The 19709-nt window shown below is 44.5% G+C and overlaps 1 protein-coding gene across 2 annotated transcripts in view; it reads right to left on the reverse strand.

Annotated features, from left to right (window-relative positions):
- DDX31 (DEAD-box helicase 31) overlaps positions 1 to 19642 on the reverse strand; it is a 42653-nt gene extending 23011 nt beyond the window's left edge. For both annotated transcript variants that reach the window (XM_080355832.1, XM_080355833.1), the window contains exons 1-16: positions 19398 to 19642; positions 18122 to 18375; positions 17857 to 17932; positions 17331 to 17374; positions 16829 to 16899; positions 16410 to 16474; positions 15514 to 15558; positions 14313 to 14354; positions 12847 to 12911; positions 11898 to 12017; positions 11416 to 11522; positions 10850 to 11085; positions 10333 to 10509; positions 8057 to 8116; positions 2282 to 2332; positions 133 to 272 (exon numbers count right to left, since the gene is read on the reverse strand). In XM_080355832.1, coding sequence (XP_080211958.1) covers positions 133 to 272; positions 2282 to 2332; positions 8057 to 8116; positions 10333 to 10509; positions 10850 to 11085; positions 11416 to 11522; positions 11898 to 12017; positions 12847 to 12911; positions 14313 to 14354; positions 15514 to 15558; positions 16410 to 16474; positions 16829 to 16899; positions 17331 to 17374; positions 17857 to 17932; positions 18122 to 18375; positions 19398 to 19457 — 1613 coding nt within the window. In that variant the 5' untranslated portion in view covers positions 19458 to 19642. The remainder of the gene's footprint in view (positions 1 to 132; positions 273 to 2281; positions 2333 to 8056; positions 8117 to 10332; positions 10510 to 10849; positions 11086 to 11415; positions 11523 to 11897; positions 12018 to 12846; positions 12912 to 14312; positions 14355 to 15513; positions 15559 to 16409; positions 16475 to 16828; positions 16900 to 17330; positions 17375 to 17856; positions 17933 to 18121; positions 18376 to 19397) is intronic.
- Positions 19643 to 19709: the final 67 nt, after the last annotated feature.

Consider the following 19709-nt stretch of genomic DNA (forward strand, 5'->3'; position numbering starts at 1 on the left):
GGGGCCGGTCCTGGATCACAAGAATTAATAAATTCTTATTAAAACCTGCACAAGACACAGTCCCGCTGAAAGTGCCATGGAAGGTTAATTAGCAAGGATGAGCTGAAACTTTTGTTCACGTTTCTGACTCACTTAATCTTGTGAGAAGCCAGCAAGCTGACATATTCTGCCTCCGAAGGCGCCAGGACAAGCAGGCTGTTCCCGTGACAGCCAATGCGAGCCGTCCTCCCGATCCGGTGGATGTATTCCGCAGGTGAAGCCGGAGCGTTATACTTCAAAAAGGGAACATGAGAAGGGAAAGGAGGAATTAACAGAACACAGCATGTTAATTATAAACGAGACGCTCAGCCTGCTCATCTGAAACAAAAGGGATGTCGGCAAAAGCACCTCCCTCGGAACTGGCCTGTTTATAAAGAGCCCGTCGGGCTCATCCCTGTAACCATCACTCAGCCCCCTCAGCTGCGGCAGTTTTTTGACATGTGAATGTGACACATTGGCCAACTTTCAGATAATAGGACAGTTTCCCCATCTCAGTGTCTCTCTTTGCCTTTTACATTCTATTTCTATACAGGCACGTCAGGAACATGTTTGCTTCGCTTAAAAAATAATAAATCATCTCACAAAGAGCTCAAATCAAGGGGCCCCCCAGGACTGCCCATACAGGACGCTGCCTGCTCTGCTTTTGGGAGAAAAGCCATAAACCAAAAGATGATGGATTCAAATTTGGAGTTGGGTTAAATTGCTTTGTTGGTATTAAAGCAAAAAATGGCTGGTTACTCATTAGAAACAACCTAAGAGAGATGGGGGAGTAAGTCCTTTCAGCAGCGTATGATACAGGTAGCAATTGGCTTCCCATCTATAACTACCAGGCACTGCAGAAATGTTGCTTAAAGCCCCCCTAACATAGCAGTGCCTCTCATTTATTTCACTGAGGATCAAAACTGCCCAGCCATTTGCAGGATCTGATAAAGGGTGACATATTTCCCTCCCTTTAACCTCCCCCTATTCTCTCCACCTCCCCAAACCCCCCTTTTCTCTAGAAAAATGAACATGCACAGAGATACTGCTCAGAAATGAGCCCTCAGCAGTTTAACTGGAAAAAACCCAACAACCAAAGCCCACTCTAGTGTTTATACCTGTGCCCTCTGGCAAAGTTTCTACTGGCTAGAGGTGTGAGTAAGATGCTGTGAGCAATCTAATTGCTCCCTGCAGGTCCTTGCTCTTGGACGCAGCTCTCAGGACAGCTGAGATTTCGCCTTCTGGACACACAGAAGTCTCCAAGGGCTTTAGGTAATTTGCACTACGTTCTAACACTGGCAACTATATCTTTGGTTAAATTATATTAATATACAGATCTGGGAATTAAAGACTTCACTTCCCCAGCCTTCTCCAAGTAGCTACTTGCTACACAATCTTTCTTTTTCAAAACCACAAAATTAAAATCAAATCTGCTCCTGAAGGGATGAGGTAGAAATTAAAGGGCTGTGTTGAGGGTCTGTGCCCTGTTCTTTTTACCCAAGTGCCGCTTGATACAAGAGAATCTGTAGATCAGTTTTTCCCCAATTCAACTAACCTTTTATTAATTATAAATCTTTTATAAAAATGAAATCTACCTCATGCCCACACTTCCCCCTTTGAAATGACAGGATGCTATTTTTAAGGTTCAATCCATCTCCCTTAATTCCTACTTTTTTTCAAAGCCAATATTTCTGTCAATAGCAACGCGGCAGGTTTTGGGTGGGGTGGTTTTGGTTTTTTCCTTCCATAGAAAACCTGAACTATGCAGTTCTACTGAAATCCGAATGCTTACAGCTACCCAGCCCCGACCCAGCAAAGCCCCACACGAAACATTCAGGTCACTGCACAGGCACTGTTGAGCTACTCAAAGTTTAACATTAGGATCGCACTTAAACTCCTCCTGGAACTGCCTCTCCAGCAAGCTCAGAAACACAGAACGGCAGGAGATGGCCAGTACTTCACAGGATTTGGCTTCCTAAGGGGGGAAACAGGGTGTTTCCTCCCAGCCAGTGGAATACTATTACACCGATGATGATACTGGAGTTATTGAAGAGGAATACAGACTGTCAAAACCAAAGATACGATAGCAATGCTGTATCTGAGCAAAACCTTGAGTCCCTGCTCTGCAAACATGGGTCTCCCGCACCTGTAGGCATTGGCACAAAGCAAACTGCAGAAAGAGGGTCTGGACTGGAAAGGGATCTCATCGGAGCAAGACTGCACTTCATACATACGTACACACATACACACACAGCAAACCTACCTGAACAATCCACATAACTTGAGGCAGGTCTAGTCCACGTGCTGCAACATCCTTTAAAATTAATAAGGAAAATACTTCAGTAAAAATGCTTTGAAGATGCCAGCAAAGTGAGAACTCTTCAGTGATGGCGATTATGCCAGGAAACAACTGCCTGTGCAAATAGGAATTTTATGTATCTAGTTTGGGGAGAGACAGGCTGAAGGTCAGAAATAATATTGAGGGTTTAAAATGCATGGAATATTGTTAACAGACTAATGCAATAAAGAATATTCCACTACTATGGCTCAAAGCCTGGAGGATATAAACCCACTAATTTCAGGAAGGTGGTGTTGAATTATTGCTGTCTGCTACAGTCCTCTTGCATTAGATCTGACAAAACCAACTGTCTCAATGGTAGTGAAAGTGTTGGTTCTTCAATTTGTCTCATCAATGAAAACGGATCTTCTTGTAGGCACCTACTACCTAAACATTGAGAGAGGCAGAATTAAAGCGATGGAAGGCAACTCTCTTTCTCAGCATAACTTTCTCCAGAGCAAGCCTAAGAACTAAAACCAGGCTGCTCCTGATGAAAAAGAAAATGGCCTTGAAGCATATGGCCAAGGATCCTAAACCCTGAGTGGAATGTCCAAAGATACACTCACCTCCACCTACAACTAATTAACTGTTTCCTAGGTGATGGTCTGAAGCTGAGGAGCAGATGACTTACAGGTCACCTGGCCCTATGATATAAGGCCAACAAACAATTTAGCAGAATCTGCAGGAAGCTGAAGTACAGCTTGAAGAGAGGGAACTTCAGCTGCCCCTTAGGTTTTCACCAGTCTGGCTTTGATTTGGAGAAATAAAACTCAGCCCTAAAGAAAAGCATCTGAAGCTGCTGTCAGGAGTGTTATTTGATGTCCCAGCTGGTAAGAAAACCCATCAACTTGGAGAGAACTTGAATGAGACCCTTTAGTTACCCACAGCCAGTATAGCTCAAAAAACATGTCCTTTCAAAGAGAAAAGAGAGTTTAAATACTGTTCAAAACAGAGAGGTAGTGCAAACATGTTTCAATCTCCCTTCCTGATTTTCTGTTCATTAGTAATGTCCTCACATACTCCTTGGATTTCACATTCACCGCGCGCAATAGCAGAGCAGGTGTGCAGATTTAACTCTGTTAGGAAATGTTTTGGAACACATGTATCTTTTAGCTAGTTGCAAAATAGAATATATTAAGAACATAAGCAGGAGCTTAATGTACTAAAAATGTGTCAGCCACCCACTGAAGTGTTTTCATGCAACTCCCACACACGTTAAAAGACAAGGAAGCTGATGTTTTGGCAGCAAAGGCCCTCCCATAAGCACTAGCCAGGTTGTTTTGTGGCTCCAACTGCAGTAAAAGAGGAGACACTTTCCACAGCGCCCACTCCAAAACAACAGACACTTTCGCTCCAACACGCTCATTAAGAACGACTCGTTCCCAGACTCGGAATGAACAGATGTACAAAAAGCCATTTAAAGGAGGCTGGAGAAAATAAATCAAGAGAAGTCGGGGAACGTGTACAGCAGTTACCAGGATAACAAGATTATAAACTCTAAAGCACGATCAGACGGGAGCGCTGACGTCTGATTCCGATCTGGGTGGCTCTTATGTACTTCCAAGCTGACAAATCTTTGTTTTTTTGCCTATACTGCCTATTCTCACACTCAGTAGTCTATGAGATCTTGTGTTTGATGAGAGGGCGCTACCTTGAGACAGGGGCAGTTTACCCAAAATAATCAGATTCTCAAGCCATCCCTGTGGTCAGGAACAGGCACCTTCAACACATAGAGGAGAAGTAGATGGCAGGGGCAGAACCCATCCCTCTCATCCAAAAGGATTCTTTTCCACCTCTTCTAAGACACCTTTTCTTAACACCTCCAGCTGGGAAACTACTGCTGCAGCCAGTATTGTTCTCATGTGCATTTGTCAAAGCAAGCAGGAAAGTTGAAAAGGTTAACCAGAAGCCTAATAAATAGCCAGGGACAACATTTTAGGAGGATGTTCTCTCCCGTCATCGGCCTTGTATTCACTATTGCTTTCACAATGCCACCAACTCTGCTCAGCTGTTACTGACACACAACAACAGCTACTCTCCCGGGGTTTAACTTGGCTTTCTTTCAGAAGCGTCTTGGGATTTACTGGTAATTGGAGTGTTTTGCAAACTCTCAAAGATTCCTCAGTATCAGTCCACCTGCATCTCCTATAGCTCCTTTTCCTCAAAGACCCCAGTACACAGCAGCAAGGTAGAATTAGGATAAAAAGTTTGAGCTGATTTGCTTTTCTCCACTGGCAGAGCCCATGAGCTTTTTACTTCTCAGATCTCTAGAAAAATACCTGTGGGTCAGCTTACCAGGAAAGGGAATACAGCTCAAACCTACCCAGTTTTACTAGCGCTACATTTATTTCACGTACAGAAGCACTAACCTATTGCCAGTGCTCTTTCAAGAAGCCAATGGATTTCCAATGTACTACCCCTCCCTTTTCTTTCCACTGCCCAAGTCAGCATTCCCCTTTCCACGCACGACCACCATTCCTTAGTAACAAGGAAATCAAGAATACGACATCTCAGCAGGTCACCGCCGAATCCCTTCAATGCGCAATGGAACAGAGAATTAAGTGACCATCTCACAGCAGCAAGGAGAAATAATCTCCACTGGTACAATTGTTGAAGAAAGCCCAGATGCCCAGCAAACACCATAATCTGAAGCTTTAACCGGGTTCCTGCCCTGATCCCAGCTGCAAGCCACAGAATGGGACAGGGCCAAGGTACAATCTGCCTGCAGACCCCCAGAAACGCTGGAACTTAGCTCCCAACAATTCACGTTATCAGCTTGTGCTCGTGGTGCTGGGGTACAAACGGGTGGGTGGAATGGAACGGGGGACAATAAGGCCACACCAAAAGTGAGGCACGAGGCACATCCCTGTGGAATATCAGAGCCAACGCAGCCACAAAAGTTTTGCAAGGGCTTTGGTTTGCTCAGTCCCTCTCGCACAATCTAATTAGGGCAAAGGAAATTGCTAAAGTTGCTTTTGAAAGACACTCAATGGTGAGGTCTTGAAGGCCCTGAGCTTGACAATTGGCTGCCTACATGAGGCCTAGAAGTACAGATGGAAGGCAGCTTGCTCAGGTGCCAGGCTGTCAGTTGGATTAAAATGACTCATTTATTTACCAAAGAACCTCACAAAGTGCTTTAGCTAACAGGCAGAGAGGGCCTAACGGCTCTCCAAGCTGGGGAAGAAGCTCTCGCGCCTTCCCGGCCTGCCAAAAGTCATTACTGCCGAGTGTGGAAAGCCATCAGCAGGGTAGAGACCCCCGTCGGCAGGGTGACAGATTGGGCTGCGTAATCAGAGGAGGAAGGAGAGAGCACAGAAGCTGTCAGAGGCAAAAGCTCTTGGCTGGGGCCGCCAGAAAACTGGCAAGATGAGTTAGCGTGACTGAGTAAACAGCAAACAATCTCCAAATGATCTTTCCTCTCACCCTGGAAGAGATGAACTTGTTTAAAAGGCACATCCCAAAGGAAGCCGCAAAGAACTTCAGTGAAGGAGAGAGAAATAAATCTGGATGAGACCCTCTGAGATACGCAGCCCTTCTTTATTTTCTTGCCTGCCAGCTTATATTGTCTGGCAAAAATATTTTATGGAATATATTAATATACATATGACACAGAGCAAATTAATAAAAGGAACAGCAGGTCCCATTGCTTACTGGAGCGGAAAGATGGGTGGAGAACATGGCATAAGGGACAAGGGAAGGACGGTAACGCTATGGATGTTGCTCTTTTGTGAGCCAGGTTTCAAAATGTAGTGGGCACATATCACGATTTTGCAGTGTAAAGAACAGAACCACCTTTCTGCAAAACATTTTTGCCGATATGAAGAAAAGCATCGGAAAAAGCAATGCCCTCGGAGGCAGGAGGTGGTCACAGTGCCTGGCTGCCCTTTGGACATCTGCGTTGGGGAGGCACCTGTAATGTGGGACTAGCGCAAAGTGTATCTCTATATTAAGGTGTCCATATGGTCCCCATTACTGTGGTAACAGGCCACCTCCTGGTTTCAATGCATTTGTCCTCCCAACATCTCTGTAAGATAGAACAGTGCTGCTATCCCCATTTTACAGATGGGGAGCTGAAGTGCAGAGAGATTTTGGACTCGGACACACAACTTACTGTGCTTAATGCGCTAACCGTGTGCCAGCTGAGCCACAGAACTGTAACTGTCAGGATTTGCATCCCCGCTTTGCAGTAAATGCAGAGTAGCTTAGATTGAAATGAAGGAGGGTTATGATAAATGCGTTGCCTTGCACTATCCTCTTCCCAGCAATCCCGGTTCTTCTTCCTACCTTGTCAATAGCTGTATGTTTCTTGGCAGATTTTTCCTGCCACAGGCTGCATTTCCCCTTCGAACAGGGGGGAACCCAGGAACTGATATCTCAGCTACTACAATGACTTTATTTTCTTTGTCTAAAATTGAACATTCACTGTCTTTCCAAACTCATTAAACTGAAATTTCAGTGACAAGACATGTCCCTAAAATTTCTCAGTTATAGACAGCATATGCATGAAGTGTTTACCATTTAGACTTTACCAAACACTTTTTAACTTCAAAACACTTAATCTACACTACTGATTAAGCTCTGCTATCCTCCTCAGTTGAGACACTTAAGTATTATCTCCATACACAGGGAAAGTCAGTTATAGTTATACTTATGCATTGAAAAGATGCATTTTGACCTTGATCAAATCACTGAAAGGCTGTACACACAAGCAGGACCAAGACTACTGTACAACAAGTAAAATTTTACAGGTGATACAATATATAATTTGACAACACTAAATCAAATGCTCCTATATACATGGCGGTCCTAGTTTGAACTGCAAGGATAAAAATAAAATTTAGCCCCTACTCTCTGAAAAAGAAATTGCAACTAGTTTCCTTTAAGAATAATGTGCTGCAAGAACAGGAGTCATTTCAGAGCTGGAGAGGGTTTCTCAGCTCTAATTACTCCCGATCGTTGTAATTTACAAGTTTGCGGTGGGTAGAAATCGCCAAGATTCACACATTTTCAGATCAACAGCTGCCACTATTAGAGAGCAAATCGTGCAGCCTTCTGCACCACTGCAGCAGGCTAGCTGTGGCACCGACAGGTCAGAAACGAGACATGGAAGGTGCCACCACGACACAAGGGTGCCAGCAAACTTCAGAAGAGGACAAGAATTTCTCCCTCAGCACCCTTGAAGGAAGCTTGAAGGGCAAAGCATGGAGAGCAGCAGAGCATGTGCATTTCTAATGACACCAGTCTCTGGTTGGGCTTCTCTTCCATCCCTGCAGGTTTTTGTTTTTAACCTTGGGGTAGTCATTAAGATGGGAAATATCACATTACATCTAATTTACCTGGCAGTTATGGGGCACACTACAAATTAGGATGGCGTTCTACTGACTGCATGTAGAGGGCAAGGTTCCAGCTTGGAATGAACAGATTTTTCCAGATGTAAGACCATGCAAAATACTTAGAGGCCTCTTGTACAAGACATGCACTTTTTCTGTATACGGTACCTTGCAGCAAAAGATCATCTAAGAGTTTGCAAAGAGGGCACCAGTCCTTATTTAACATGTGAGATGCTGAAAAAGGAGATGACTTTCCTCAAGGTCAGACAGTGAGCTGGAAATAGAGCTCAGTGCCAAATCCTCTGCCCTACCATTAGATATCAGACAGGCCCATTAGTGTGGAGCTGCAAAGGGACTCCAAGTTACTTACAGTGCAGAGCAAGATGCCAGTCTTGGATTTTAGGAACTCCTGGAAGACCTCTGTTCTTTCCTAGAGGATTGAAATGGAAAAGTGAAGAGTGCTTATGCACATCACAATCAAACATAAAGCAAATTAGCTAACACAACAATTTAAACAACCACACATTGTTCACTGTATCATGTACAGCTTCAAAAGCAAAGGAATTGACTTAACAAAGTACAATCAGACTCTTCCTGCAAATGGAAAGAAATTCTATTGCATACAGGTAGGTCCCAGGTAGGACCTGCGACAAGGCTGAATGCATTTGGTCAAATCAAAGCAGCCAACACTTCCACAGTTTACACAGAAGCATGGCCCATGTATGTTAAAAAGCAGGAACAGTTGAAGCACTGGCATACTTGATGGGCACCACGGGCTTTTGTGAACGCAAGAAAAAGCCAGACATCTGAACTGCTGTCTGTCCAGTCACATTGTGGGCAGGATAAGCGCATTTTGTTGACACAGCGATACAGTCACATCACAAGAGATCAGCCTCATCATGTGCCCAATGGGGCATGCAGGCAGTCACCGGACTGACTGACTGTGTAATTATTAAGTATCAGCTGCACAGTTGCTCATGTGAATCGCTGTGCGATAAATCTTCTAAGTAACAGGGTAGGAGAGATAAGACCTTGGCCAGAAACCCCTGGGCAAGGAGGCAGGACTGCTGGGCCAGAGCTCCAGGGCACCCTCCACGGCTTTCCTGCAAGAAAAGGCCTTGACCTGGTGAGGGCCACTGATGGCTGCTGACACTGGGACGGAGGCCATTCCTCCCACGAGTGTCACCTTCCATCACAACAATATTTGCTGTCACACACGACAATCTCCGAGCACTAGCAACCAAAGGCCTCAGTAGCTCTACCTGTGCTCTTTCTCCTTAGCTCTGGGAAAGAATGGCACACCAACATTCCTTGATCTGATTCCATTCAGTTTTCCTTCTCAGAGCTCAGGCTGTCTCTGGCCTCAGAAACATCCTACTCGTTTCCTTCTTGTCCCTTTTGCTCTCTCCTAAACTATCCTCATTTCTACATTTCAAGCCTTCCTCCTCAGAGTTCTAGCAAGGAATTAAGTGAATGTCCTGTTATCTTGATGATGCAGAAGAAACCTTCCATGCTTGACTTCCAGCTATAGGTACTGTTCTAGGAAAGAAGGGAAACTTGGGTCTCACCGACACACTGAACCCTCTGCTGACAAAAATTAAAGAAGAGAGCGCGCTGTATCTTGTTGACAATGACAGCAGCCGTGCTCAGCAGTACCATATGGGATCCACAATTTAGCTCCATTAATGCTCTTAATTTGAAGACATCAAGCACTAATTACACACTGGGTACTAAAAAGGCAAAACCCTTCCCCTGGTGCCAGCTACTTAGTGGTGTTCTGTTGGCTTAACAGCTGGTCAGGGTAGAGTTGGGCCAGACCAGGCCTGCTCACTCGCTCAGGCAGGCAGGTTGAGGAAAGGCCAGACTGCAGGGACAGCAAAGCACATGTTTCTGGTCTCCACAGGATGGGAATGAGTGAGAAAAACAATGGCTCTTCACCTCTTGCTTCATCAGAAGAGCTCTATTCATTTACCATCTCTGCTGTGCAGCTCAGCATAGAGTGGGAACTCTATCACAGACCAAGGGCAGGATCAGGAGGTCCCTCAGCTATTGAGAGAAACACTGCAGTAACAGCTCATTTGACACTCTTCTCCTGGCCTTTCAGCCCCCTACAGCAAGCTCCAAGCTCATCACCCAGGCCAATCCAGCTAAAACATAGACCAATTTTGCGATAATCACTGTTATATTACTGTCATTCCATCCCAGGGAAACGAGCAGTCTGTCAAGACACTGTTTTTCAAAATCAAAGCCACACCGTTCATCTAATGGGGGCAACTTATTGTGTAGTAATGTTCTGGGGCTTGGGTGAGGTTTTCCTTTGCTGTTAAAAGCCTGTCTTGACTGCATGAGAGAGAACCATGGATACATAAACGGTTTAAGCCTGTCCACTGGGAATAGAGAACGGCTGCCTCAGCCTGCTGAAATAACACCTCTTGCCTCTTCAGCTGTGTTTTCAGATATAGCTACCAAGGTACTTTCTAGTAAGTGGGACAATATTCTTATTCTCATTAGCAGATGGAAGAGTGAGGCCCCTAGAGGTGAAATGACTCTATCCTCTCTTCTGCCCTCCTCCCCAAAATAACCACACAATAAATCATAGGGAATAAGGAATAAAGCTGTGTATCCTGACATTTTGAGAATGCTTACTTCCTGGTCCATGTTGCCGTGCAGTCGTAGAAACTCCAAGTGTGCAGATGAGACAGAAGAATGTTCAGGTTGTTTTGACTCTAGCCCTCCTGAAAGGACTTTTAGAAGGAGCTCGTAGTAGAATTCCACTTGTTCACAGCTGGAGAAAAAGATGATCATCTTATGGTGTTTTTCAAACTGCAAGAAAAAAAACCAAGAAAATCACACCTGGCCATTTCCACAGACCTCTCCTAATTCCCTGGTCATTATAAGATCTATGTGGCTTCTACTTCTGAAGACATGATTACACAGGAAAGGATTACGGAGTTTGACACCAAATACTGAGCCCACAGAAGATGTATGAGCACATACTGCCAGTGTGAAAGATACAACAACACCTCAGCTCTTGTGGCTCCCTGTACACCAGATGCTCCTCAAGCCCTATATCCAATCCATGCTGTCCTTGACAGAGTAATAGGTAAAGGAGTTGGAAAGGGCAAAGGGCTACTTAATAATATAAATGCAAACAGAATCTCACCTTGCACTTCTCCAGGATAAAAGCTGCTAACACGACAAGCCTCAATTTGCTGGGGACCATCACAACATACTGCTTGAGCTTCTCTGGAACAGCAAAGTTTTCTTGGTCCATGCGGTTTGATGAACTACTGGCTGGTCTGTCTGTTTGTGATGCTGGTTTGAGCCCGTTCTGGATTTCATCTGCTATGGAGATGCTGATGGGATCATTCAAACTGATATCGGCCAGGCGCGTTACTCCTAAATCACAGAAAATGAAAAAATACATGAGGTTCAGTCTGAGGAGCTGCTGGGGAGTGTGATAATATATTCACATAAAAAACCCCAAGAAAACAACTAATGCAATTTGTGAGACACATGTAAGGACCATGTAAGTGCATACACTGACACAAATTCCAGTAACGGAGGACAAGTGTCATAAGCCCAAGGAAATCAATAGAAAATCAATATTCCACTTGTGCAAAGGGCTTCAGATTGGGCTGTAATGTAATGTAATCGGACTCAACCAACTATTTTGCAGCTGCCTGTGCATTTTTCAGCTGAAGGAGACACTGTGTGTCTCTAACGTACCTTCTGTGAGGGTCGCTGAGAGCAGGACATTCTGACGTGTGTCTCTCTCAGCATTTAAAGCATTGAGTATCACAGCTATGTCCTTCTCAAAGCCCAGGTCCAGGATCCTACAGAAACAGCAGAGGTGATGATAGAGTGAGGAGAAAGTCTTATTCCTAATCAGCTCATGGAGCATTATTAAGGGAAGTGTTAGAGCTGATAAGATCTTTGGCCCATCCAGCTTCACATTCCATCTTCAACTTCTGCCATGGTCAGACAGGTCAGAAGACACTGAGAGAAACTGCCAGGAATCATTGTACACTAATCTGTCCAAAGGGGACACTTCTTCCTAATCCCAGACATCTGGTGCTTGGCCGAGGCCACTTGGCATGAATAGTTTAAGATTGTGTGTGTGCCTGCTCTTTTTTTATAAAAATATTTAGTGAATTATGATGCAGAGGCTATAATAATTATTTCCCACATTGAAACACTTGGAAGTTTACCTGTCTGCTTCATCAATAATGAGCCATTGAGTACGACGGAAATGAATACATTCTGTGGACTTGATGTGATCAACTAGGCGACCGGGAGTTGAAATGAGGATATTTATCCCTTTGCGTAATCTGTTTAGATTAAATAAAACCAAACCAAACAAAACCAATCAAAACACACACACAAAAGGAAAATAAATAAGAAAAAAGAAAAGCAGACATACAGGTTATCAGTAACTCTGGAACAGGAAACCAGAGTGGAGAAATGGAACCTGCAGAGGAAAAAATCACGGCCACAGTAAAATGAGCAGCGATAGTACTTCCTCAGTGATTAAAACTGAAATTTCTGGCACATTTTTATCCTTGCTTATCATTGACACTCAGAGGCGTGCTCTGTGATGGGGACAGGGTGGAAAGAAATATTAATAATATTTAAAAAATAAAAACCACCAAGCTAGGTTTTCTTTTCTAATTAAGTTCGCTCTTTTTTTTTATTGTCAAGAGTAAACTTCTTTTTGTGTATGCTTACGTGTAGAGAAATGAAAATTCCATTGTGGATTACCAGCTTACAATTCAATTCTTGAAAAGGGAAAAGAAAGAGATTTCTAACACCAGGAAATCTCTTCTCCAGAAAGCAATTTCCCCTGTAACAAATACTGTAGACAGCACTTGGTGGTAAGCAAATACAGGTGTTTGTCAGAAGAGGAAAAAAAACCTACTGACACAAGAGATCATCTTCTCAGAAGGCTCATCAACATTTTAGAAACAGATCCGGCTGGGGCGAGCGAATATTTCCTGCTGACCCAGTCACTGTGTCTGTGTCAGATCCAGGGGGATCACAGCTTGATCCAAACTTACCATCCTCTCTCCCAGTAAGAAAAGCACTCCAGAGAAGAGTAACAGATAAAAACGCTGCAGAGCAGAAGAACCCAAAATAGGATTTAAGAAGCTGGCTTCCTACCTGGCTTTTTCTGATTTTCTCTTTTCTCCCCCCATTAGCACTCCAGGCACAATCCAGGCAAATGGCTACAGAAAGGAAAACCAAGACCAATATCGATTCTTCTTAATAAATCGACAGAGACTAATCCAACAATGATGTTTCTTGGCAAAAAGAGAAAAGACTGGGGCTGACAGCGGTGTGCACCTCATTTGATCTCAGATCCAGTCTCTCACCCACAGCTACATATCAACGGCACCTTTAGTTCCAGCCATGGAACTTGCTTCCCATATCGCCAGGAAGACAGAAATGCAATCATTTTCGCACCACTTCCAATCACATAATCATATTTCTTTTCCTTCTCGCCATGTAGCCTAAACGTTCAAAGACAAGCTATAGTGCTATTGCTCCATCTTGCCTTTAAGCAGCATCTTCCTGTGGCCAAGGAAAATTTAAGAAGAAACACAGGATCGAACAAGTTTATTTATACATATCTAGACCTACATGCACATAGTCACCAGGGCTGTGAACATTAAATGTCAGTCTCATGGATACTGGTAGGAGTTTTTGCCACTTAGTTTAATGAAGTCTAATCCTTCATTGAATCCAATAGTGTCCAATATTTACGGGGGAGATAATCAAAGCCCAGCACTGCCATTGCCTCACTCGAAATACAGGCCAGAAGCAGAGCACAGCTTGGAGGGACCGCACAAACGCCTGACTGGTAAATAGGCTTAAGTTTGCACGGGTCAGTGCTCGCCAGAAATGCTCCGACAAAACAGTTTCTACAAAAAGACTTCATTTTTAAGGTTTAAAATAAGGAAGACGTCTAAGCAAGATCCAGGCAATATAACCTTAGCAGGCTGAAGTACTTTAAACCTCAGCATGACACAAAAAAATCTTACTTGGTAATTCCAGCGCTAAAAAGAGACTTGGAAAGTGCCTTATTATTTCAAGGAAAAAACAGGAGCGGGACTATGGATCAGATAAACAATTTAGATGCCTTCTAGCCCCATGGTAAGATACTTTGCCTCAATTCAAAGGAAAACACTATCACCTAATGATTTTAAAAGGCTTCTAATTTCTCCAGCCATTCAACTGGCAAAGCAGTTCCCCAAGTTCTACTCCCCATCTGAAACCCATCTGCCCAGCATTAGTTTCAGTGAAATGGTACTGGTCATCATAAGAGTTTCCATTCAGAACTCAGACCAAAACAAGGGTAGGCTCCTCTAAAACCCAAACTGGTAAAATCAGCTACACTTGTTTATCAAACATGTACAACTAAGGTGCCACAATTAATCACTGAATTGGTCATGCAATAGTTTAAAAAACGACACAGGGAAATCATGCACTTAAACAGATTTATCTTTAAGGACCATATATCTTGCCACATATAGACATACAGTTGAATTCAAAGAAACTGAAGTTGCTCAGCGTCTTACAGCAAGAAGCTCAAGGAATAAGAACACCACCAAGCAGCAGATTCTTACCTTAAGTAGTTTCTGCATCGTATCAAAACTTTGGAGGGCAAGCTATGGAAAGCAACAGAAGAAAGTGAGCTCAAAAAGTCCCTGGACTACAAAGATGGACTATAACGCCCTTTGGCTCAAAAAATCTGTAAGCTAATCTAGTTAGGTATGTCCATCAGAATTCTAAACACGGCCTTAATTTTTCTTTTAGAAGCTGCTTATTATTTTACTTTCTTGCAAAATCTTGCAGAGCACTGACCCATGGAGCGATCTCAGCGCTGGATCTTCCTCCCTCTCTGTCTCCTGGTCAGCGGAACAGAGATGGTACATACAACACCTGCAAAGCTCAGCATCTGCTCAGGAGGAAGCATTTAGCTGTTGGGTTGGATTTGCTGACAGCCACTTCTGCTGTGGCAACGATGAAGACCCAGAAAGGCAGAGGTGCCACCATGACCCAGCCCTGGAATGACTGTGAGCAGGGCTTAATTATGGTAGTAAAACTCCTTTAAACACTCTGACTACACATGCTACATACAACTATTTGCTAAGCTGTCATGAAAGGCCATTGCTTTCAATACAAAGTAATACCAACTGCAATTATAAATTGCCTTCATAAGTGCTCTCAATGGCAGCCCTTTAAAGAAGCTTATGAACAGTTTTCTAAGTGCTCAATATTCATACAGCATCCTAGAGAGGCAGTAAGTTTGCTGCTGTAAAAATTTCAATAGCTTCAGAGCTTTCTCCCTCCATGGAACCCTCCTACGAAATTGCCTTTGCAATTGCAAGTAATATAAATCAAATAGAAGAGAGTTCAGAGGACAAACCAACTCTTGGAAGCCTCATCTTCAGCATCCACTTATGGATTTGAAAAAAAAGGGCTTTAAAAATGAAACGTTTGTATAAAGCTCCACATTTGCAAATCTGGTTTTACTCATCCCCCTGTGTGAGCTGGGCAAGCTTCTCCCTCCCATGCACCGCAGTCTTCACAGTTATTTCCAACTGCATGAGGAAAACTTATGTTCCTTCTTTCTTACTTTGCTATGGCACTGAATAAAAGTGATAACACACATCCAGAGAGCAAACACTCTATGAGGGCAAGATTGAAGCAAATACAGACAACGTTTCCTAAGACAGTTCCTGGTGGACCCACAGCTACATGCTAAAATAAAAAATCAGTGTTCAAACACTTCAGACAGAATCAGAAAGAGAAAAGGCCACCTACCTCTCTTGTTGGGACTAAGATGAGTGCATAAGGTCCATCGCTGCGCTGCAAACAGAGAAGACAAGAGGTCCACTAAGAAGAACGTAGTACTGATACAGAGTGCTTCCACATCTAACTGCTATTAGCTGCCAAAGTGAATCCTGAAGGGTTTAGTACATTTGTACACAACAGTTTGGGGTGTTTCCCCCTCTCAGCTCAAAAAAAACCACCAACAGTCTTTTGAATATCGATGCGCATTGCCTTCCCTCTACTGTGCTTGGAAACCTGCTCAAAGTCTCACCCAGTATTTTATGCCATACTTGTATTGTTCCACTCTTGTATTCCTGAGTTGCAGAAATACTCTCATTTTGATGCACAGCACCAATTTGTAGGTAGCAGCTGCAAAAAGTAACAATCCAGGATGGGTTGGAAACATTTCAACCCCTAAGACAAGTCAGGGTGATCTCTTCCCATAAAACACAAAGATGGCAGAGCTACAGCAGCACTTTCTGGTCAACCAGACGATCCAAACTGGGAGCATTTACCAAACCGCACTCCATGTCAAAGATTAGAAACTTATTACTCCTACAGACACAGCAGTAACCTTTGCTTCCAGTTCTTCCAGCTTCCAGACCATTGCCTCTGCTGCATTCTGCCTTCTCCAAACTTGACAATTAGACTATTCACAATTTAGCCTAATCCATGAAGTAAACGGGAATGTGTAACTTTGTTCCTGTATCACCTGCACCTCAACAGTACAGGGGGATCACACAAGCCACATGTACAAATAAAGGGGGAGAAAGGCTGCTTGACCTTTGTATCAAGAAGAGACAGTGATGACCACAAGGTGAGAGCTGGATTTTATTGTTATTAATCTTAGCATCAAAAGCCAATATATTTAATTCATTTACACCTACCTGTATCTTGGATTCCATTCCTTGCAAAGACTGTACAAGTGGAATCCCATAGGCAAGAGTTTTACCTTTTTGAAAGGGAGAAAATTGGAATAGTTGCCATCAAAAAAAGTGGCCATTACAGCACTCCAGCAAATTAAAGTACCATTCATCCCACCGTTCTTAAACTGAGGTCAGAGTGCGGGAAAGTTTTAATTAAGTAGAAAGTTTCCAGAATGGAAGATTGACAGGCAATTCACCAAAGGGTTAAATTAAAAAAGAGCGGTGGTGGTATCCCACTAAGATCTATCTAAATAAATACCCGCAGCCACCCAAAGGAATGAGACATCCAGACACAGTTTGCTGTAGCACAAGCTGGTAAGAGCGTGTGCTGCTCTGGTTTAACATGACCTAGGGAAGGAGAGTGATAATTCAATACTGACCTGAACCGGTCTGAGATCTCACTAGAGCATCTTTGCCTTGCAGGAGCACGGGAATCGTTTGCTTCTGAACACTGTGTAACAAACAAAACAGGTGAGGAAATACAAATGCAACACATGACAGAATCCTAAGGTTTGAACACTGTTTACCCCAAATTCCATGCAATCATCTCTGCTGTGTAGCTACATCAGTAGAGGTGATTTCAAAGGAAAGTCACTAGGTAAGACATCTCATGACAAACTGAAAAAAGGTGATTTTATGATTCACGCACAAAGTTAGAAGGCAGGACTCCAGGGTCCCACCTTCAGCTGTGACAAGGGACTCGCTGTGTAACCAACAGGTTATTTCTCCTCCCAGATTTTGAAAGCAACAAGCCCTATGGCAAATGGGACAGCTTAACAGGTCCTGCTGTCTTCACAAACCAATTACATTATAATTAAACAATCATAGGTGATTTGCTTTAAGGGGTAGTGAAGGGCAAAGTTTTTAGATGAATTTGCTTACCTGGTCATGCTATTTATCTTTAGGACAGTGTTTATTGTGGATATCTAGAGAGATAATAAAGAGCAGTAAACAGGTTTCATTGCCAAACTGTTCCTTTTGTTACTTTTTGTAGTACAAGACAGAGCAAAAACCAGAAGACTGATTCTTACTCCCTACATTACTGGTCCAGGGCAACTGGATGTAAAAGGTCTCAGGTCCTCAAAATACTTCTTAGTTAATCAGACTTGGAACACTGCTGGTGGTATCATGAGATACCAGACTTGTTAAAATACTGCACCCCCAAATAGTTTTCTGTGGTTTTTTTGGTATTATAACTGCAAACAGTGACGCGTGTTAGAACAGCGTGTTTGGGGGGGTGTCAGGCCACTGTCCCGCATGCTGAGCTAAGAGACTCCAACAAAATCAGGCAAAGACCTGGTGATTCTGTCCAAGTCACCATGAGTAAAGGTGCATCTCTCAGCTCTCTAACCTGCCCCCCACCCAAACCAAAGCACGTTTCAAGGCACACAGCCTTCCTGCCACTCACCAGATGTGGATGGAGCTCCAACTCGCTAAAAGACTCTGTAGTGAAAACGTTTTCTTGCACCTGCTGCACTGCTTTTCTGAGTTCGGGGAAACAAACCAAAACAAAGCAGGTAGCATGATCAAAAATTGTACAATAGTATTCTACGTAAACAGCAATGAAACTACACATACCAAGTAACTGCTTTGCCCAAGCAAGGGCAAGAATTCAAGACATTACATTTTAAGGCACTGAAAGGGGTTTTTTCCCTCCCATTTGTCTAAAATACCTGTGGATTTCTGGGATATCAGGGTTGTTTTTAAACAGGCTGGACGTCTTAATGAAAGGTTTGCTTTTCTGGCTTTCATTTCGGTTGTGAGTCAAGTGCTTCTTAGGCAGAGATTTTTGTGATGAATTTCCCTTTTCCCTGCTATCAGCTTCCGTAGCACATTTCTTGAAGGTGTTTACTGATGCCTTACGCTTCCGTTTCAAAGGTGGGTTTCCATGCGGTGACTGGAGCTTTCTTTTCGGCGCGTTAGACTGCTGTAATGTTAACAAACAAACCAGACAGCAAGAATGCATTAACAATGGAGAATTAACAAGGTAGTATCATGTTGAACACAAATATCAGCCCACAAGTGGACGCCTTATTTTTGGAATCTCCTACCGCATGACTAAAGAAACTAAGTCTGATTTTTACCACTAGACAGTTCCTACTGTAACAGACTCACCCCCATGCCTGAGACATCTGAACACCGCTGAAATGCAAACAGAAACCTAAAATCATATACAGCGCTCATCTCTAAAGGATTTCATCTAACTTCTCCAGTAACTGAGCAGAACATGCTTTAAAAGTCTCTTTTAACAGCTCTGCAAATGTCATTATCACATTAAAGCGATCCCTGTAGGCTTCCTTCTCTCTGTAGACGAATGGTCCGTACTTCCATTTATGTTCCTGCCAACTTTCAGCATCTCTGAGCTCTTTATTCCTTCTCCTACAGAAATCAGTTCACTTTACTGACCTTACAATCATCTTCTGAAAATAAACTGTTGCTCTCCCCATATCTCCAGGAACAGTGGAGAAGAACGCTTTCCCTTTTTAGATGCTTTCTCTAAAGTATGAGAAGGGCTCTCCCCCGCACACAGAAGTGTCGGAGTGGTGCAGAGCATTACCCACAGGTTCAGCAACCAGCCCCAACAACCCGAAACCCGCTCGGAAGGTAAAGCAAGCGCAGGGCGGTCCCGCAGGAGCCCACTTTTAAAGTAACCAAGAGAATCTCGTACCTGCCGCCTCCTGCTCACTCCCTGACAAGCTTCCCCGTCCCCAACCACGGCGCAGGGTGCCCGGGCCCGCCCTTCTGCCGGGTCTCAACCCCGTCTCGGGGGGGAAAAAGCCAAATGCTCGATTTTATAAACTTCTCAGACTCTGAACCACCACCCCGCTGAGCGCGGCTCCCCCGGCCCGGCCCCCGGCCGCTGCCTCCCCTCGCCCCGCTCTGGCACCCGGGTCCCGGCGGAGCGGCGGCACCTCGGCCCGGGCGCCCAGCGCCCCCGGCCGCACGTACCTGGCTGCGGCCCCGCGGCGCCGGGCTCAGGTTGAGCAGCAGCGTCCCGGCCGCCGCCATGGCCTCCGCCTCCCGCAGGGCCCCGGGGCCGCCCCTGGGGCCGGGCTCAGCCCGCGAGGGTGGCGAACAGGCGGATGAGGCGCCGAGGTGGCCTCCCCAAGGGACTGACCGTTCGCGCGGGGCCGCCAACCGCAACCGTCCCGCCCCGGGGACTCGGCGGGGCTCGGTGCGTCCCTCACCAAGCGCGCCGCCGGGGTGCGGGACAGCGCAGGCGGCAGCAGGACAGCCCCAGCCGGGGCAGCCGGGGGCTTC

Source organism: Nesoenas mayeri (assembly GCF_963082525.1).
Source record: "Nesoenas mayeri genome assembly, chromosome: 18".
In the NCBI taxonomy this organism is placed as follows: domain Eukaryota; kingdom Metazoa; phylum Chordata; class Aves; order Columbiformes; family Columbidae; genus Nesoenas; species Nesoenas mayeri.